At 36.1% G+C, this 23,062-nt stretch overlaps 1 protein-coding gene across 1 annotated transcript in view; it reads right to left on the minus strand.

Moving 5' to 3' along the window:
* Trpm (transient receptor potential cation channel, subfamily M) overlaps positions 1-23,062 on the minus strand; it is a 1,045,900-nt gene that overhangs the window by 58,076 nt on the left and 964,762 nt on the right. Inside the window, exon 16 of the mRNA XM_085816215.1 lies at positions 129-357. Coding sequence (XP_085672341.1) covers positions 129-357 — 229 coding nt within the window. The remainder of the gene's footprint in view (positions 1-128; positions 358-23,062) is intronic.

Genomic DNA, 23,062 nt, shown 5'->3' on the forward strand with positions numbered 1-23,062 from the left:
TTTCAGCGTGTTTATCGTAGTTTTTCAACGGGCGTAAAAGTGTCTTTGGAACTCTCCTGTGTCATCAAGTGTTGTCATCAATCACTCCAAACCCACGAACCCGTAGAACGCAACAACAAGATACATACCTTGAGATTAGTGTGTTTCCTCGTTCTCAGCCCTCCCATCCATAGATCGGCAACTAACATCTGGGAAGCCGTGTGTGCCAAGAAGGCACTGTGCTTGGCAGCTACAGCTATCCCCAAGCAGGTATGCTTGCTCCAGTTTTGCAGTTCGTACGTCAGAAGTTGAAGACTTATATGAACGTCAGACCTGTAGCAGTAGTCCAGCAGATCTAATGCAAGGTTTTCAAATTCCCTGGAAAATATCAATTTTACAATTATGTTTATCAAGAAAGGTCCAATATGACAAAGAAAACAAATGATTATCTTATTTGGATACAAAAGTACAAAATTTTATTTTGATACAAAATCATAATAAAAATATCAACTATATTACGATCCAGTCATCCTAATCGATAGCTGATAAGATGGTTACTGACCTCTAAGTTTTTCAAAAGAACTTAACGCATAAATTTCACCACACCTCGTTGACTGTAGATGGATAATGGGGATATTCCGAGTTTTTTAAAATAACATACTAAAGCCCTGTTTCGTTGGTAGTTTGAATTATGCCATTTCTTAAAAGCATTTTGATTTTGCAAATCCAAAAGAAGAATTTGATATCCTTGAAGTTATTAGGCTCGTAAAAAAGCGCGGTCAAAGGTCTTTCAAAGATTTGATTTCAGCTGATTTGTGCTTGGCGTAAGATACTGTTACGGGGTTCGTAGATTTGGAATGAATAATGACAATACTACTTAATGAAGAAGTATCGAAACACTCTTTATTGGGCAGTATTGTCAGAACAGCTCAAAAACACGATTTTACAGTCGTCGATGAACTACTATAAACACGCTGACACGACCAGCGACACAGCCTCCAGGTTATCAGGCTATCACGGTGTAGACAGCTTCACTGCAAAGCACCAGAGTGCAGCTCCCTACTCTGTTCGGTCGTTCTCGGAACTCCACGTACTCTCGAGACTCTCCACGCTACAACTCACGATGCGCTTGACGACACACAGAGCCCGACTCTTCGGTTCAGTCGTTCCCGGAGCTCAACACGCTCTCTCGACAATGCACTACCCGCGATATTCTAACAGACTCCTTTGTTGAACTCGACGACTCACTCGGCGCTACTGTCAATTCGATCGACTCCGCACGGACTGACTCGCTAGACGGAGACACCAACTAACTCGTAGCTAACTATCTCGCACTCTATGCGAGGCACACACACTCTCGATACTAACTGACTGACTACGGACCTGCAGGGTTTTTATAGCTTTCGGCTTGTGTTTGAGAACATTCTAGGCTAAACCGGTAAGAGTTCATTCCTGAAGGTTCTCTATCCGTCCGTGGCATGTCGCCAAATACGCGATTTCTCGCCAAATGTGGCAACATTGCATTCTTTTGCCATTTTACGGCAACCCTAAAACTGCTTTGCGGGGAAGCTATCTCACCGCGCCTGGACATTTCGGAACAATATGTTTGTCTTGCATTGGGTAAACAAAGATGATGTTCGTGAAATTGTAAATGAAATTGCATCAGCTGATAGAGATATGGAATTAGAGGTGAATAAAGATGGCACTGAAGAACTCGTAATGGAATATGAGAATGATCCGATGTCGGAACTTTAAAGAATCTTGAATTAAAAACACCAAAAAGCATGCATTTTGTTCCTGAAATATATGAAGACAAAAGAAGAAATACGACAAACATATGCTTTTAAAGATCTTTGGAAGAAGTGAGAAGATGTCGGAATAATGATCGCAGAATAGCACACAAACCAGGTCGAGGTCAACCAGACATTTGCAACGACAATGCTATCAACCACTTTCGAAAAATCCTGAAGAAGAGAGAACAGTAATCGACATTGTGAAATTTCTTTAACGTTTCACAAACGGGAAATAGAAACATGAAAAAATGCAAAGCTCTATGTGTAAGTATTATTGGTATTGTATACGAACAAACGTAAGAAAATATATTGTTTACGTTTTTGGGAGGGGGGCAGTTTTGGGAAGCTGTCCATATGTAGTGTCATGTTGCAGTGCATAGATGTTATCTGTAAACTACAGTAGAAGTCGTTTAATGTGATTGCGGTTAATGTGATCATTCGGATATTGTTATCCACCTGTATGTATACGAAAACATGGAAAACGCATTGCTTATTGTGATCAAAAACCCGATTAATATAAAAAAAACTATTATAGAGTTTTTTAAAACTAAAATAAAGTCGCCAAATAAGATTAAAAATATTTGATTATAAAAATTGCCAAATGGCAGAGAAATGGCTCCAAGTAAGGTGTGAAGTCGCCGAACAGCTTGGGTTTCGATTTCAGTCAACCATTTAGAATTAGGCGAGAAAGCAACCTTAGTTTGCTAGAACATGCTTTCATTTGCAAACGATTAGATTTACAGAACATTCATACAAAAACAGGCGGCAGTACCAACACCTACAATGTGTATAAAACCAAAGATTGGACAGCAGTTTTCTCATGCTCAGTTTGCATTGGAAGGTTGCTTCCGGCTAAAAACATTGTTGCAATGCCTCGTGTAAGGAATCAGCACGTGTCTGATGTTCATCGAGAAAGGATTACAGCCAGCCACGATTGCGATTTATCGTACCGCAATACTGCTACTGGCATCGGTCGAGATACCATGACTGTCTGAAGCATAATGAATCAATAGATTCAAGACAGTCATAAGAAACGTCTTGCAGGATCTCAGTTGCCCCTCCATCACTAACAGCCGAGAAGATATCTTATTCGTATTGCCACAAGGGATCGTATACAGTCACGTAGTGAACCCTGTCTCGAGAAATGGAGTCGTTTGCAAGACAACAAGATTCTGCTCGAACAGTTCGACGACGTTTGCAGGATGGACTGTCAGCACAGCGACCATGGCTTCGGCTACCCTTCACGCTGTGTCACAAAAGAAGCGCCTTCAATGATGTGAGCAACGACTAACCTAGATGGCATAACGCCACTTTTACAGACGAATCCCGCATCCATGTCTGGCGATTTCGTGAAGAACGCACATTGCGAGCTTGAATTGGACATCGTCATGTTAGCCCAACAGCTGATATGAGGTGCAACTGGATACACGTCTAAATACCCTCTTGTTCGCATTCCGAGCACACTGAAGCAGCCACCTATTTCTGATGTGTTAAGGTCCGTGGCTCTGCCCTCTCCTCGAAGCCTCCCTAACGCTTTGTTTCAGCAGGAAAGTTCAAAACTGCATATTATCGTACTGTCCTGACCTTCCTCAATGCAGAAGGTGTTGGACAATTACCCTGGCCAGCAAAATCTCCTAATCTGTTACCATATGAAAAGTGTGGCCCATGGTTGTTGCCAAGCGATTGGCACGCGACCAATCACGATTCACTACTATCGAAGAACTATGGCGTAGTGTTGAAGCTGCATTCAACTGCGGTCCTCCTGCATATCATACAATCTCTGACTCCATGTCCAGATACCTAAATGGTGTTATTGCTGCCAGAGGTGGCTGCTCTGGGTGCTGATTTTGCAAGATCTATATTCCTAATTTCCTGTAAAATTAATCACTTCTTTCCACTATAATGCATGTGTCCAATAAATATCATTCTTTTACTTGCAATCCTTTCTGGCGTAGCAGTTTTAATAGCCAGTAGTGTAGATTTTGAATAACTATTGATATTCAGGGCGATCAGACACGCATCTTTCTTCTTTACGAGGAAATAAAATCATCAGAGTTTCTTTTCTTTTCCCTTGGTGAAAAATTGCCTCAAAACGTCTGCGAGAAACTAAGGTTGCTATATTAAAGTGAAGGATGTTTTTCAATTATAATAGACTCGGGGTAAAACATCGGTCAAATAGTTTCCAGAAACCTTATGAAAAGCTGTAAATGAACTTTTGCATTAAAAACATTATGAAAAGTTGACCAGACATTAGGTTATTTCAAAGCAGGAAACATGAAAAATGAGCAATGTCATCCCCGGGACTCATACATCTCGAATTCGCGCCGAGTGTGCTGACCATAACAACAGAAAGACATGCTAAGAAGGCGGGAGAAATACCTTACATACTTCCCCTTTTAAAGGGCGACTGGGGATTAGGGGACCCTGTCGCCAATTCCTGGTGGTAGAGAATCATCATCCACCACCTTTTATAGTTCGGGCGTTACTATAGTGACAGGTTATTGTGAAGCAGGAGACATGAAAAATGAGCAATGCTGTCGCGAGAACTCTAACCTGGACCTCTCGAATAAGTGCCAAGTGTGCTAACGGTTACACCACGAAGACATGCTGGAAAAGCGGGAAAAATACCTTATAAAGTTTACAAACTTTTGTATTTTCCAGGTACAGTTGTGAAAATACCTATGCATACATGTTTTCTGATGTTTTTATATTAAATTATTTAAATTTCATTTCTATTTTCAAGGATATTTTTTCTCATCGTTTAATAGTTTAAAAATTAATTGTGGAAAAACGTGATAACATTAAGCAGCGCCATCTTTAATATAATTATCTACATAAAAAAACGAGAAATATTTTTTAAAGTAGAAAAATGATTAATATGTGGCTAATTTTAAATACAGTTTCCTTCTGAATATAGTGCAGAGTCATTAGGTTATTTTGAAGTAGGAGAGGTGAAAAATGTGCACAGCCCTCGCCGGGACCCGAATCCTGGACTTCTCGAATATGCATCGAGTTTGCTTCCAAGTACACAACAAATGCATGCGGAAAGGAGAGAAAAAGTAACTTATAACACATTCTTCTACTTGTAGGGGTTCCTCAGCCTTCGTCTAAGATAAAACGTCGAGGAAGCTAGTGAACTCTGTAGCGACTTATCGCTGAGTTCAGAACAACTAAGACGTAGACTGGAGAAGGGTTAAAATACCTTTATTTCACTCAAATGAGAATAATAGTCGGTCCTTTCTCGGGCTTAGAGGAAGCTTCTACTCGGGCTTCAACTGAAAATGAGAAACTAAACTATAATTAGCTAAAGCGAGACTAAGCCGAAGATAGACACAGTTATCTAACGTTGTAGGCCTTTAAATTAAAGTAGCTGGCGAATGTTAATAGGCACGTATAATACGGCCGAGGGTAACAGCTTCAAGAGTGACTTAGCCCGAAAGCAAACACGCGCTAGTGAGGATTCCTAGCACTCTCTATAAAAGTATAGAAGTACGTTGAACCTTCCTGAAATAAGTCTTCTCATTTGCATTCAACGCGATTCTAAAAACTCATTCTGGTAGTGAGTTGTAAGTGGAAACAAGAATCAATAGGAAAGGCTTCGAAATTGAACTAACTGTTATAAAATTAAAATATACCTTACTTCTTCAGTATGGAAATAACTCATTAGCAATTGGAGAACAAAGGTTCTTGCCTTTAAAACAGCAAAGCATACCTGTGCCTTCAATTCTTCGTGACATTTGTGTGTTTTTTTCGTTTTTTTTTTTTACTTCCTTGTACGAAGTAAAAAGGAAGTATTGTAATAGCGGAAGGTTTCAAGCAGCATATTTTAACGGAAATATCCATTTTGACCGCTATCCAATGCAATTTAACGATGTTTTTGCGTGATATCTGTACGTAAGCACAGAATAAAAGACTCTTTTCCTCCAAAAAAATGATAAAACTGCTTTAAAATGAATTCTGAATAGAATTTTTCGTGGCGTCCGTACGAACGTATGTACGTACGTACGTATCTCGTATAACTCAAAAACGAGTAGCCTCAGAATGTTGAAATTTTGTATATAGGACTGCTATAACATGCAGATGTGCAACTCGTATTTTGGTTGCAATCGGCCGAACCAAACGTATATGAATATATTTAGATACTATATATCCACTCTGTTACCCGGCTCAGTGATCTCAGTTTCTTTACTCTTATATGTTTGTAAATTGTACATTTTTTGCTTTAACAATGATTAAATTTTGTTGTTTTTATCTTCCGGTTAAGGTTTTTATGCCTTTAGTAAATCTGTATGCAATAGTTTTAGAATTATCAACAATTTTAAAGTTGTTTAAGACCCGCTAAGCCTTTTTTGATGGCGGCCATTGATTATTTACATTTGAAACAGCAGACTAGTGGATTTGTTGCCAATCTACAGAAACTTAGCTTCGCAACAACAAAGATAACGCTTTCATTTATTATTGCCAATTAAATCATATTTAAATATTTCTGGAATTTTTTCGAGGAAATAAGTGTTTAAGATTTACTTCGTAATTTTTAATATAGATATTTTGAGTTTTTATGTATTATTGCCTTCTCGAGAAGTGAGAACTGAATTAATTGAATGAGAAATACTCAATCGTCTGTCAAAAACTGTTTTTTTTATTAATTGCTTTTATACATCATTCTAGCTTTATTATAGTATTTGAATAGAACATGTGGCAACGATTAGATAATTCTATTCTTTAAATGATGTAAATTTTGTGCGTTCTGAGTTATAATATGAACGAAATATAATACTGTTAAGTTAAACTAGCGCCAGAGTGTCGCTATGGTAAACAAATACTAGAGTGAATTTTAAAGAATGTATTTATTCTATTGTAACTTATGCGCTGTCGGCGAAGTAGATTTAATTCAATCCAATAAGTTTAAATGAAATGCAAGAAAAAATGCGTATAATTAAATATTCCGTAGCAGGAAGTCATGTGGTGTACACATCAGATTTTTTTAAACTAAAAATTATTAAACAAAGAAGCCCTGCATGCTGTGTTTACTTTTATTCACTATATGAATACAGCTATCGCTTTCTAAATATAAAAAGATCTAAAAATAGATATTTCTAGATATAAAAAACGATTTTATGTACCCGTACGTGACATGTTGAAAAAAAACCTAAATTATGGGTATTTTCTGCCAGTAGCAGTATAAGAGATACCTCTATTTTAAGAGTATATTAAATAAAGAGAGTGAATGGAGGTAATAAATCTGCTCCTTATATCATTAATATAGAATTTACTTTCAGGTTTATTATGCTTGTTCTGGAACGCTTTAGGAAATTTAAGGAATTGGAAAAGATCTATTTCCCATCTTGAACGAAGAGAACATGAAATCGTACTTTCCCAAAAGATTTGCTTCTCGTTTAAGACTTCGGGAAACGAGAAAGCATTTATCTTTCTAAAGTTGTTCTCATTTTTTTCGGGAAAAAGTAATCTCATTGCCTTATATATCAAATACGAACCCACGAAACGCCAGATACAGTCAGTACAATCATGATTCTGGACGTTCAGCTGAGAAAATAACATCAGCAATTTTTACACATTAAAGGAACTCATACACCTTAAAACCCATAAGATGTTCGAATAGGTGACTGTTGCAAGAATTTGGATAACTTATTTATTTTAAAAGCAATTACTACCAACTTTTTACAGCTGACTACATAATGTAGCTGCTTTCTGAAATAGTCATCGGAAAGTTTGTGTTGCCAAAAATATTTTTATAATTTAATCCTCTTTGTGACAACATTCTCCGTCATGTTTCCAACTTGCGCGCACAGTTTAAAACATTTCGTTTCATAATTTAATTCCATATTTAATATATAGCTTTTATAACATTTGGAAACTACTGTGAACCTAAAATTCTAAAAATTTCATGTTAAATTTTTATTTTATTTTGAGTTGAGTTTATAAAATGTATTTTATTAAAAAAATGTGTAATGTTTTCGTCCATAAAATTTTTCAATATTAAAATATTCATCAGATTGTTCGTTCGGTTAGAAAATGGCGTCCATATAAAGAATTCCATCCAATTTCAAGTATGTACCATTAGCCATTTTTAAAATATCCTGCGCGCAAGGTGTAAACATGGCGAAATATTTTGTCACAAAGAGGATTAAATTACAAAAATATTTGTGGAAACACAAACTTTCTGGTTACTAGTTTCCAAAGCAGCTATATTATGTAGTCAGCTGTAAAAGGTTGGAAGTAATTGCTTTTAAAATAAATAAAATATCGCAATTCTTGCAACGGTCACATATTCGAAGATCATAAGGGGTTTAAGGTGCATGAGTTCCCTTAAGCTTTTACACCATTTACCCGTTAAATCTTTTAACGAGATACCGCTGCGTTTTCCCAACACAATCTTGATTCTAATTTTTATACACACATACATATTTATATACACGAATGATCTGCACGTAAGTCAATTTTGATAAAGTGAATTATACTTACTCAGTTTTAAAGAAAAAAAAAATTAATGCCTAAAGAGATTGTAGTCCAGAATGGCTATTAGACTCAAAATCGCATTTTGTGGCGTTTAACTATAAGCGGCGTATCACTTTTCAAATTGTTGCCACCAAATATGAGCGGCTTGTATTATATTCAAAGAAATTAAATAATGAAGATTCTGCATGAATGTCTGTATGTATGTAATGTTTCTCACATTGCGAAAAAATTGGTACCTAGAGCCACCCAATTTTGAATAACGTAATTGGTTTATTATCTATTTCAAATCTTGTAGAACGCTAACGGATTTTTGATTAGCAAACTCAACGATTTCAAAGCAAGCAGTGGCAACATTGTACGGAAAAATCATTTTTATCTCCAGCGAGCGAAACTGTATCGGAAATTCTAAAGATATGCTTTTTTAGTCCAAAGGGATTTGAATCCCGAAGGACTATTAGTTTCGTTTTGGCATTTTGCGTCGGACTCATAAATGTCGGTTCACTTTTCAAACTGTTGCCACAAAATGTTAGAGTCCTGCATTATATTTGAAGAAATGAAATAATGAAAAATCTGCATAAATGTATGTATATTTCTCGTATTGTGATAAAACAACGGTACATAGAGTCATCGGATTTTGAATAACGTAATCCTCCAACGAATATGAGCATGTGGAAGACCAAATTTGAAATTTGAAATTTGTTTTATGATCGATTTCCTATTTTTTAAAACTTTGACGAATTTTTGATTAACAAACTCAAGGATTTCAAAGCGAGCAATGGCAACTTTGTGCAGAAAAAACATTTTTATCTCCAGCGCGTGAGTCTCTGTATCGGAAATTCTAAAGATAGGCTCGTTTTAAAACTATTTTGCGATATTGCTGTTGCACTGGATCTTATGGTTTAAGTGCGAGGAACATGATATTTAATAAAGAAAGGTAACACACAAAATGTTAAAAAACGCCCCTTTGGACGTAATTTAAAATCTGAAACATTTCAGTTTTTTTTTTTTTTAAATATTTTGTGATATTGCTGTTGAATTGAATTTTATGTGTTTTCAGTAGGGAGAAGATGATATTTAATCAACCAAGGTAAGACACAAAACGTTAAATAAACGCCCTTTTTGGACATAATGTCAAATCTGAAAGGTTTCAGGGTTAGAGGGTATCCCTTGTATTATCGCGAAGTTGTTGTTTCATTTATCGCCATGTTGTTGGTCCGTTTATTGCCAAGTTGTTATTTCATTTATGGTAACCTGAGTAACTGAATGATATGGAAACCCTATTATGATGTAATCGTTTGCATTATTCTGGGAAATTTTGAATCATGGGATGTTTTGTAAGGGCTTTTGTGGTGCGTGTGGATAGGAAATACATTGCTTGTTTCATTGTTTAGACGGTAGAATGGCTGAATATAGTAAGATTAATTTGAAGTTTCCGTACGATTTGGAACGAAAGGGGGGAAAGTGCATTAATTGACTGTTGAGTAAATGAAGGTTTACTTAGTAGCCATTTTCCGGACGGTCCTGAATACTTAGATATTATTTACTTTTATTTTTGTGAATTTATGTGGCGTCGTCGATATACGGATTCTAGCTCAGATAATTTTAGGAAGTTTTTGGATGCTGTTAAGGAATTTTGTGTGCCACAGATGTAAGTGGATATTTGATTTGTGTAATGCTTAAATGCATAATATTAATGCATAATCCTTTTTTATGTTATTTGGTTTAAAATGTAGTTTACTGAGATTATGTATTTTTTGTTGGCCTCTACTGTAGAATTGGGTGCTACCTTGAAGTTTTAAGTGAATATATATCGATGTGTACATGGACAAACTTAAGGGAGTGCGCAAAACCTAGTTTGTGCAATTCTCTGATATTTTTTGAAGTGAAAATAGGCCGATGTGTACATGGATAAAGTCAAGGGAGTTCGCAATGCCATTTTTGTGCAATTCTGGGATATTTTTTTAAGTGAAAATAGACGAGTAGTAATAAGTAGTAAATAAGTAGCGGCGGTTTTTGGCGCAAAAATTGTCGCTACGCAAGCCAAAATAACAAGTCAAAGACTTGCACAAATTCGGTATCCACGTACAGCCCAAAATCGCCAAGTTACCGGTTTCAGATTAAAAAAACAATTTTTAATACTTTTTTTTTTTTTTTAACTAGGAACGGTTTAGTACCGTTTTAATGAATAGGGATTTTCAAAAATTTCACCTTGGTGACCCTTTTACCGAATAAAATACTTTGCGTCTCTCATTAGAGAAGTGTATAAATTAAGAATAGGGATATAAACATTTGCTGATAATAAATAACAGCAGTAGGCATGGGCTAGTTAAAAAGTCGTGGATGATACTCGCTCACACATTCACACTGATTCGTTGTTGAGACGCATGCGGTCGTGTTGAGTTTGGATTCTCAGTTGCTCACACAAGAAATGTTCCTCTCGCTAAACGTCGCCTGATGTGTAAATAGCACATGAGCTGTGAAGTCTGCTGAAATGCAGATTGCTACAAAAGCCAACTGTAAACAGCAAGTGAGCTTTGAAGTCTGGCTGCAACGCAGATATCTACAAAAGCCATCTGTAAACAGCAAATGAGTTGTGAAGTCTGGCTGCAATGCAGATTGCTACAAAAGCCAATGGCAGAAGTTTAGGCTAAGTTTGTAATCGCTGAAAATGGAAGCGGTGTTAGTTATTTTTGTTTATAACACGTTGACCCACACCTACGTTTTGTGCAACAGCTCTTGTAGTTAAATCGGGGCTTTTAGCCACAATGTTGAAGATGCTTTCAACCCTTGAATTGCGTATAGTTTGTTGTCAACAGTATTCTGTCTGGTGACGTGGAAAGGACCTATTTCACAAATATAACAATTAACGCTGAAACATTCTGTGATACGCCGTTCGTCTGTCAAGAAACTGCACAGCTCTGACGTTACCGGTTGCATTGCCCTAAATGTAATGTAAGTTTGCTTTTTGGGAACACGTAAGGTGTTCCATCACTGACGACAACATAATCGTGAATGGCGTCTTCCCCTATTGAGATGCACACCTACTGCCCTGTAGGGGTCAACGTTGATTTTAAATGCAAATTACTAATATGCAGATGTGTTTCGTGATGTAGTTTGAGGTAATATCTTTCTAAATGAGTGACAAAAGTTTCTGTGGGTGCTGTTCTTCATATGAAGCTGTTCATACGTGGTGTTATATGATCTCAATCTTAAAGTTTCTTTATTGTAAATGCATTTTAAGTTGTATTTATAACTAAATAAATGGATTGCAACATGGGTTTCCCATGCGAATATTATTCGTATCTTTGTTCTGTACCTCTCCTACAAGTTTGCATCATGAATTTGGAATTACCCTGTATGCAATTCTGTTCCTTATAGCAGCATCCAAATTGCAAATATAAGCATACACGATGAAACATATTCAAATTGACAATAATAATTTATACGGTGTACTATAACAAGATATATACCAATAAAAGAGCTCTAATATTGGGAATTAAACATACAATTAGAACAAATTCAAAATGCAGGTCTTACAGACAAATACAGAGGGAATCTATGAGAAAAATCACTGTAAAGTGGTAGAACAAATTCAAAATGTAAGTCTTACAGACAAATACAAATGGAATTGATGAGAAAAATCACTGTAAAGTGGGTTTCTTTACACACACACTCTTAAGGCAGTGGAATACTTTTACAGGTAAACAGCTGCTCAAAATACACAAACATATTTAGAATGCATCATATGGAGGTTAGGAAGTAAGAAGGAGAGGCCTTAACCGGTTTTCCCCATACACTGCCTTGAAGCACTGGCGATCCTTTTGTGATGACCAAAACATTTAGTGTCTTACTATTAAGATTAATGGGTTTTGACACAATCGGATGTAAATATTTTGTAATTGCTTCGTAAATATACATATGAATGTACAAAACATACGCTTTCAAACAACAAATTCATTTTTGAACGGAATTAAATGCCATACTTTTCACAGAACAGTTTGCTCCAAACGGTTTAATTTGAATGAAATATTTTCATAAGTTTTCGCTACTTATATTAGGAGAAAAATTTAAAGTAATTTGAGTTCATTTGGTTAAGGATTACAAAAATTGAGATTAAAGTTTATTGTATTATTAATATTAAAACTAAGCATTATTTCTTTTCTTTTTTAAGAGCTTCTTCCTAAAATACTTTCTCAAATATAACATGATTTTTTAGCTTCTGAGACAACTTTTAAATCGAAAAATCGAAGTCAATTTATAATTAAAGTTCTATTCGGTTCATTTCAAATCAGGGCACCTTTTATTTTAATAGTGAAATACGTTAAATATTGGTGCTCATTTCCATGTACGTTTCCCATGTAGTTAAATTTAACGTATTTGTCAACGGGATTTCAATTTATTTTTACATTCAATGTTAAGGTTATTACATATTTAGATAATATTTATAATCATTATAAATTTAGATACATTTAATAATTAGATTTCTTCATAGTAACTTTTACAAGAGTTTATGAATGAATAAATCCTTCATTTCAAATACATTTATAAATAATTTCATAAATATTAACGTATTTTGTTCAAAGCAGATACATGCCTTTTGCAAGCATATGCATAAATACTCATACATATGTCATATTTTTCATTTTAGACATATGCAAATCTTTAATATCTGTGCATTTATTATATTTTCGAGTAAAGTAGTTTACAATAATTTAGTATATACCCAACATTTTTACATAAGAAATATGTATAAATATAATTAGAATGAAAATTATATGCATTATTTTTAACACTCATTCAAATGTCAGTTTTTCTTCGAAATTCCTCCAGAATGGCATCTCTTCCTTTCTCCTCCTTCTCTTGCATGCCTGCCTTACTACTCTATTTAGTAAAAACTTAACCTGATATATGTGCCTAATTACAAATATTTTAACATGCATAATTTTATATTTACATTTAGCTATCAAGTTTCAAACTTTTGACTTAAAATACGTTTTAGGATACATTCATTATCGAATTCAAATCTTCTAATAAATATATTTTGGAAGAGCTATCAATACCTCTTTTAGCTATTTCACCCAGTTTAATAATTCACTGATAATAGTAATACATAATAACTATCCAATTCACGTTTAAACATTAACCGCATTGTCATCAGATAGCAATCTTGATTGCCTTGCTCTGCATAATTTTGCTTCCGTCGCCGAATTCGTAAATGTATCCGTCTTCTGTTCCACACATTTGTGTAAAACTGCACACAATTTTATACAAATGTGTGGTTTCAAATCGAGGAAAAGTTATAAGCTACTGGCATATCTGTGTGTATATTTACTAATTTTGACGAGGATTGCAGCATTTTCTGGTAATTTTATTTTTAATTAATCCAAATGAGTAAAAGTGTAAACCCAAAGTGATTATTTTTCAGTCATATAAAAACATTATGAGTTTAAAAGGAGCAACTATAAAGCCTCTCCTCCAAAAATTTTTTAAAAGTACATATTACAATAACACGTGGAAGAAAATAAAAATTATTTTCTTTCAAACATTTGGGCATTTGGAACCTAAAATAAAAAGTAGTGAATACTCTGTCAAGGGTATCGAAAGCCGTATACAATTTTAAAGGTACCGAAAGGTAGTTTTTATTCTTTAAGCATAATACTTTTGCTAAAATCTATATTTTTGTGGCTCAACAGCTTAAAATTTTATATAACAAATTCATAATTAAAATCTCTGTTGTTAGGTATTGAAAAATAACCAACATCTGATTTTTGCGCGAATGAATGTCACTAAACTATACAAATTGCTATTATCCATCACACTATGAATGTTTCTTTTATACGGAAGTGTCCCGTTTTTCAGTTTGTATGGAACTGTCGTGTATCTGTTACGGTGAAACACCGAAATCTGGAGAATGTTGACCTTCACCCGTGAACGTCAACATTCACATAGTCTCTTGGTGTATGTCCGAAATATTTTCCAAATAGTCTTATTTCTGACTTACACCGGTCAATGTCGACATTTACCATGTACTAATGGTGAATGTTGAACATATAACAATATTATATTTTCTCCTCAGTCATTCAGTCGCGAATAAACGCACTGGAGACTTGAAATAAGAACTTAAGAACAGGAGAACCTAAAACACACAATACATTCAAAATGAGAAAGGAAAATAATAGAAGTTAAAAACTTACTTAATTATACAGTACGTTCTAAATGAGAAAATAAAATAACAGTCATAAAAAACTTACTAAATTATGGGATTCAAATTTTATTTATTGCAACAACTTAAATTATTATGGCAGTTTAGGACCTCTCTTTTCGACTTTCACCAGAGCATATCTGTGATTGTCGACATACACCGGTGAGGGACGAATATACAAGAATGGAGTGCAATATTCGATCTTTCACCAACGTATTTGGTGAATGTTAACATTCTCCGGTGAAAGTCGACATTCTCCAATTTCGGTCCTTCACGGTAACATATCTAAATACTACCAGAGCGCTGTCAAGGGAACTTCTTGAATGTAAACCAAGAACATCCCATCTGGAGACCGAAGCCCCGGAGCAGTGCTTAACTCGTAGTGCGAGTTTGGCCCATCCTTCCTTTCTTACCTCCGTAATGCAACAGGGAGGGGGGGTTAAAATTACAGCTGCTATTAATAAGATTGTCAAAACGGAAACCAAAATTAAGTTTAAAACTTTGTAGAAACATTAGGTAATTTTTTAAAGCAGGAGTGATGAAAAACGAGCAACTCCTTCCCCGGGAATAGAACCATGGAATTCTGGAATACGCGTCGAGCGTGCAGACCACTACACTACGGAGGCATACTAAGAAGGCGGGAGAAACACCTTATAATTTAAATAAATCAAAATATTAATAAAAGTGGTAAAAGTACAACGCTAGCTACAATTAAAGTGTACAGAAAATAGAATTTGGGTTGGTCCACACGTTCGATAACTACCTAAATATGTATCTTAATGTATCTACTATTCGTAAGGAAGTTACATAAAATGGCTGCCAAAAATTTGCAAATGATGTTTTAAAATGCTAGGTTAGAGTTCGTCACTTTGTTCAAATTGTCCGATTTTTAAGCAAGATGCATCAAAAAAGAGAAATTGTAGGCCCTTGTCTTATTGTCAAAGCCATCGGGAGAGCCAGAGCAACCGGGTGTAAAAATCTAGTATTGATTTATTTGATTATAGCAAAGAACTGGAGGGCTATCTCCTTAAAGAGAGGGATGCTTTCCTGGACGAATTTCTAAAGGAAACTGGTTTGTAAACACGTTAAACATGAGAAAAAAACACGAAAATGCCCACTCTGCCAGCCTGTTCGCGGGATTCGAACCTTGGACCGCAGTTCAACGACTTTACCGATCTGCCGCTGGTGGGTCGGCAGACTCTAGGAACCAGGGAATTTAGAATTTAGAAACACATTTAAACAGAAAATATTTTAGACTAAGGACAGGCACTGAGCAACAGAATTTACGGTGGGAAAATGTTTTAGATTTTAGGGAGGGACTAGTAACCGAATTTACGATCTCCAGAGATTGCACAGGAAGGGGTTACAGTCGAAAACATCGCGGCAAAAACATCGCAGACGAAAACGTCGCGGAGAAAACAACGCAAGACGAAAACGTCGTGCTACAAAACATCGTGGGAGAAAACATCGCAAAGAGAAAACATCGCAAAGAGAAAACATCGCAGTTCTAAAACATCGCGGTACAAAATATCGTCGTCGAAAATATCGCGGTAAAAAATAAAGTATCTACAAATCATCGCATGACCATAACATCGCGCACATGCTTTTTTCAGCTTTAATAACTATAAATGGATATTCCCGTAATGATTTGTGAGCGCAAGATGCAAAGAAGGATAATTTTTACTTTAATATTTTTTGTTAATGAATAAATTTTTGCTGAGAAAACAAAAAGGAAACTTAAGCATAGAAAATTAATGCAACTTATAGCACTCAATACAATTTTAAACCGACATAGTTAACTAACAAAGGCCCATTTTTTATAAAGTTTTTACTGGTAATTTTCATGAAAGGTATAATCTATAAGTTGCATTTAATTTTCTATGCTTAAGTTTCCTTCTTACGCTTTTAGCAAAATATTTATTAGTTAATAAAAAAATGTGAAAGTAAAAATTATCCTTCTTTACATCTTGCGCTCACAAATCATTATGGGAATATCCATTTACAATTATTAAAACCTGAAAAAAGCATGTCTGCGATGTTATCGTCATGCGATGATTTGTAGATACATTATTTTTTACCACGATATTTTCGACGACGATGTTTTTAAACTGCGAAGTTTTTGAACCGCTTTATTTTCGACGACGATATTTTGTACCGCGATGTTTTAGAACTGCTATTTTTTCTCTTTGCGATGTTTTCTCCCACGATGTTTTGTAGCACGACGTTTTCGCCTTGCGTTGTTTTCTCCGCGACGTTTTCGTTCGCGATGTTTTTGCCGCGATGTTATCGGCGGACACCACAGGAAGGTAATATGTTTAGGGTCGACCCCGGTTACTTCAAGTACCACCGATGTATATTAAGTGAAAATTTAGGAAAATTAACAAAATGTTTTAACTAAAATAAACATGGCAATTCAACTGGCGAGGCTGTTGCCACAACAGGGATGATGATGATTTACAAGGGATACAACTGAGCTAGAATCAGGCAAAATATTTCCACAAGTGAGGCATCTACATGTAGGTAAGCAGCTCACTATATACAGTTTTATAGATCTAACATTAATCGAAGCGCTAATAAGTACCACAAAACACACAGACAAGAAAGGAACATTCGGTTGCTTCGGTTGCGGTGCAAACATGGAAATACTGAGACATGTTGAAGAAGAAATTCGCTATTGCATTGATACCTGCCCCTGGCAATGTAAGTATTCAGACATACTAAAAGAGCCTTTTCATAGAAGTTTGAAAGTATAACTGAGAAATAAAATAAAAGCACTGTTTTTAAATATTAGAAATCGTTTGTACAGAAAGAAAATATCTTCGAAAATATTAAAATAAAAAAATGTCATGTGTACACCACATGACTTCCTTGTACGGAATATTAAATTATACGCATTTTTTCTTGCATTTCATTTAAACTTATTGGATTGATTTAAATCTACTTCGCCGACAGCGCATAAACCACAACAGAATAAAGGCATTCTTTAAAATTCACTTTGTTTACCATAGCGACACTCTGGCGCTAGGTTTACTTAACAGTATTACATTTCGTTCATATTATAACTCAGAATGCACAAAATTTATATCATTTAAAGAATTATATAATCGTTGCCACATGTTCTATTCAAATACTATAACAAAGCTAGAACGATGTATAGAAGAAATTAAGCAAACAAAACGAAAAGAAACAGTTTTTCACAGACGATTGAGTATTTATCATTCAATTAATTCAGTTTTCACTTCGCGACAAGGCAAAAATACATAAAAACTCAAAATATCTGTATTAAAAATTACGAAGTAAATCTTAAACACTTATTTCGAGAAAATTCCAGAAAGGATTAAGCATGATTTAGTTCGCTATAATAAATGAAGGCGTTATTTTTGTGTTGAGAAGCTTAGTCTCTCTAGATTGGCAACAAATCTACAATTCTGCTGTTTCAAGTGTAAACAAATATGTCCGCCATGTTATTTAAAACTTAACGGCACTTAAACAGCTTTTAAATTGTTGATAATTGTACAAATATTGCTTCCAGAATTACGAAAGACATAAAAACTTTAACCGGAAGATAAAAACAACATAATTCAATCATTTTTAAAGCAAAAAATGTACAATTTACAAACATATAAGAGTAAAGAAACTAAGATGACTGAGCCGGGTGACAGAGTGGATATATTTATATATATATTTATATACGTTTGGCGCGGCCGATTGAAACCAAAGTACGAGGTGCACATCTACATGTTATAGTAGTCTTATATACAAAATTTCAACGTTCTGAGGCTACTCGTTTTTGAGTTATGCGAGATACGTACGTTCGCACGCACGTACAGACGCCACGAAAAATTCTCTTCAGAATCCATTTTAAAGCAGTTTTTTTTTGAGGAAAAGAGTCTTTTATTCTGTCCTTACTTATAGATATCACGCAAAAACATCTTTAAATTGCATTCGAAAGCAGTCAAAGTGGATATTTTCGTTGAAATATGCTGCCTGAAGCTTTTCGCGATTACAATACTTCCTTTTTACTTCGTACAAGGAAGTAAAAAATATGACGCGGACACCACATGAATTTTTTGTACGAACTCAACTACTAGATACTCTACTAACTAGATAACAGAGAACTACTATACACACTCGGTTGAAACGTCGTCAGCAGAAAAAAAGATCGAAAAAAACCAGTCTGTCCAGTTTTTATGCATGCCTCGCACGTGGCAGTCCAGCGATTACGATTACAGTAGCGATGAAGATAAGCTGAACGGCGTGAGAATTTTATGTTCTCACAGTATGTATGTATATACGACTGGTGTAGCGGATTAAAACGAAAAAGGGAGGTGCACAAATACACTGCATAGCAGTCCTGTATACAAAATTTAACGTTCTGGGGCTGATCCTTCTCAAGTTATGCGAGATACGTACATACGCACGTATAGACGTCAAGGGAAAAAAACCTCTTCTGAATCCATTTTAATTCCATTTCACAATTCGTTTTGCCAAAAACAGTTCCTTATTCTGTCCATACGTACAGATGTCACGCGAAAACATCATTCAGTTGGTTTCGAGCGTGTTTGAAACAGATATTTTCGTTGAAATATGACACCCGAAATTATTCGCGATTACGATGTTTCCTTTACTTCGTAAAAGGAAGTCAAAAGGGTTTTAAGTGTATGAATGAAGGTAATAATGCTTTCCTTTTTCAGATGAAATCTTTTCATACAACTGCTTCTCAAGATCAAACACTGTCAATAATTTGATTCTTTTCAACTGCTTCGGAAGTTAATAGCTACTGTTCTGAATATACTGTAATACTTGCTTCATTATTTTGAGTTAATAACTGCTCTTTTAGACCTTTTAATCACAGTTTAATGAATAAAACAATGATAAAAATACATTGGATTGTCTTGCGCAAAAAACAGCTCTGAAAATGATAGGAAGGCAAGTTTGTCATCGATAACTAAAACTCAGAATAAATGCACATTAAAACGCGTTTTGCATTTGATTTTTATTTACAACATTTATATCATCTCAGATGCCCTTTTTTTCAGTGAAATAGATACTGACATTTCATTTCAAATGATGAGAAAATTCAAGTCGTTTACAACTTAACAGTCTATGTTTAATATTTTTGTCCACACAACACAGAGCAACCCGATGCTAGGTTTTGCTATTAAATCACGGTACCATGAATATCATTTCTGAAGTTTGCGTATAAGCAAAGAGTTATAAGCAGATCATAAATTTCGCCATTACATATTTACTACGGTAATAAAAAACACACGGATCTGAAATAGTTTATAGATCATCAGCTTCATATTTATTGCCGAAGAAACTACACAAAGTGTTTCAGAAGAGAACCGTATAATATCGTTTTATTAGAGAAAAATAGAAAAAAGTGTTTGGGATGATCCTTTAGATATTTCCTGCTTTTATAAAACATTTTAAGCCTTCTTATGTTTCTAAGATGTTGGCGATATGAACCCCCTTTCTGAAAGTTATAAACACTGAGATGCATAAAAACTATCATGAGTATTTTCCACCTTTTTGTACTATGACTATTGATAGCGTAAATTAAATATTTACTATATTTGTTGTTATACTTGTTACGAATACTATATATACTTTGTTACGAATTGCATAGGTGCGGAAAGATGGCTTCCCCGCAAAGCAGTTTTAGGGTTGCCATAAAATGGCAAGGAAAGGCAGGGTTGCCACTTTTGGCGAGAAATCGCCCATTTGGCGATATTTAGCGACAAAATTGGCGATATACCATGGACGGATGGAGAATCTTCTGGAACGAATTCTTACCGGTTTAGCCCAGAATGTTCTCGAACACAAGCCGAAAGCTATTAAAACCCTGCTGGTCCGCAGCCAGTTAGTATCGAGTGTGTGCCTCGTCGAGAGGGCGAGTCAGAGCGCTCGTCTAGAGTGCAAGATAGTTAGTTATCGAGTTGTTGTCTTGTCTAGCGAGTCAATCCCTGCGGAGTCTATCGAGTTGACAGCCGGGCAGCGAGTGCCGAGTGGGTCGTCGAGTGCATCGAAGGGTCTCTTAGTGTATCGCGGTTAGTGAATCGTCGAGAGAGCGTGTTAAGCTCCAGGAACGATTGAACCGAAGAGTCGGGAGCCGTGCTCTGCGTGTCGTCGAGTGCATCGCGAGTTGTCGCGTGGAGAGTCTCGAGAGTACGTGGAGTTCCGAGAACGACGGAGCAGAGTCGGAAGCTGTACTCTGGCGCTTTGCAGTGAAGCTGTCTCCACCGTGATAGCCTGATAACCTGAAGGCTGTGTTGCTGATTGTGTCAGCGTGTTTATAGTAGTTCTTCGACGACTGTAACGTGATTTTGGAGCTGTCCTGATTATACTGACTAAATAAAGTGTGTTTTCATACTTCATAAAGTGTCGTCGTTATTCACTTCAATTCTACGAACTCCGTACGAACATGCAGGAAGAAAATAACTTAACAATTGGTGTCAGAAGAAGCTAGGTAACAGTATTATAATTAAATAGAGTAATTAGTTAAATGTGAATTTCTAGCTGCTGTACAACGAGCATTTTAAATAAGAGATATTACATGATGGTATATACCGGGTGGCCGTAATTAAACTGACAGTGCTCACAGTGTTCTGTAGGGTGATCTATTTGCGAGAATGACGCCATATTTTGTAAGAAGATTAAACAAGACGGGGGACGAAGGATTCCGCAAAAAAAAATTAGTTTCAAAAGTCACCGCTAGGGGAATATTTGGCGCTGTGTTCCGAGAACGACGGAGCAGAGTCGGAAGCTGTACTCTGGCGCTTTGCAGTGAAGCTGTCTCCACCGTGATAGCCTGATAACCTGAAGTCTGAAAATAGAGTGTTAACAAATGCAAATTAATGCAGAATAAAATTTATCGTAGGTCCATTCTTCTATGAGAACATTATCCCGACAGGACCGGAAACCTGTTCTGTTACCGGAGAGAAATATCGCCACATGTTGAACAGCTTTGTCATTCCGGTACTTCAGCAAAGACAGTGCCTGGGGGAAATCATTTTCATGCAAGATGGAGCCCCTCCACACGTTGCTGTACGGGCGCAACAGATGCTACGACAGAAATTCACAACAGAAAGAGTCATTAGCCGCTACTTTCCAACTGAATGTCCACCTCAGTCGCCTGATCTTACCCCATGCGACTTCTGGATATGGGGTTACCTTAAATCCGAAGTCTATCAAGGAGTGGTCCAGGACCTGGCTACGTTGAAGGATAACATATCACGGACTGTACGGGAGAGTCCTGCAGACATGTTACTTTCTGCTGTTGTGCATACTGTGCACAGAATTCAATACGTGGTTCACAACAACGGCAGCAACATTGAACCTCATTTGAAAGCAAAGTAAAAGGTAATTTCCGTATTGATTTGCATTTGTTAACATTCTATTTTCTATTACACAGCGCCAAATATTTCCCTAGCGGTGACTTTTGGAACTATTTTTTTTTCACGGAATCCTTCGTCCCTCGTCTGGTTTAATATTCCTACAAAATGTGGCATCATTCTCGGAAACAGATCGCGCTATAGAACACTGTGAGCAGTGTCAGTTTAATTATGGCCAACCGTTATATCCTTCGTCAGAAAACACCCAGGACAATGTTTTTTATTTCTGAGTTTGTAGTACTAAAAAGAACAATGATTGTTTTTATGTTACCTGGTATGTAACGATGATTATTTTTATGTTACTTGACATGCCCTTGGCCATGTTTTCACTCAAACTTACTAGGTGGCAGGGCTGTGCTTAGCAACACACTGTTCGGATTGCTGTCGCATTCGTTGAGGTGACACAATGGATGCTGATTGTGAGCAAAGAGCCAACATTAAGTTCTGCTTTAAGCTCTCGGGAAAAACCACTAGTGAAAAGTAGAACATGATTAAGCAAGAATATGCATGCGAGACACTTTCAAGAAGTCGTATTTTCGAGTGGTACAAAAGGTTTCGTGAAAGCAGAGATTCAGTGCAAGACGATCCCAAGAGCTAGTCGCCCGGCTATAGCACATACCGAGGTAAACGTGGAGCGTTTCAGGCAGTTATTGCAAGAATACCTTCGTGTAAGTGTGCGTATGGTATGAGAAGAACTGAGGTTGAACCGTGATGTATGTCATAAGATTTTAATGTCATAAGAATCGTGATGTGTGTCGAAGATTGAGGGAAATGGAAACTTAATGCAAGAATCGTGCCTCACTCACTTACTGATGAACAGAAAGAGGAAAGACGGAGAATCTGTGCTGAACTTGGACACAGCCAGACGTGATGCCCCATTTGCGTCAAAGATAATTGCGATTTTTCTTGTTTTCCCGAGTGAAAAGGTGAAGGAACTGAAAGCTGCATCAGGATTATTGCAGACATCCCAATTGGCTCTGACAAATGAGCTTGCAAGCATCGCGGTTGAAGATTTACCTGCTTGCTTGAAGAGGACTGCTTTGATAGCAGCTAAGATCATTACTTGGGTAAATGCAGTTTTCGCTTTTTACGACCATTGTCCTGGAACGTTTCTGACAAAGGATGTATTTGAATTTTAGGTAATTAACATTATTGGATACCGTCCATTATCGAAAAATTGTAAGCGTTCAAGTTGAAACTTTGATACTTTTGCT

Source organism: Stegodyphus dumicola, chromosome 4 (assembly GCF_044657685.1).
Source record: "Stegodyphus dumicola isolate Sdum_Otavi_A_Nest chromosome 4, ASM4465768v1".
NCBI lineage: Eukaryota > Metazoa > Arthropoda > Arachnida > Araneae > Eresidae > Stegodyphus > Stegodyphus dumicola.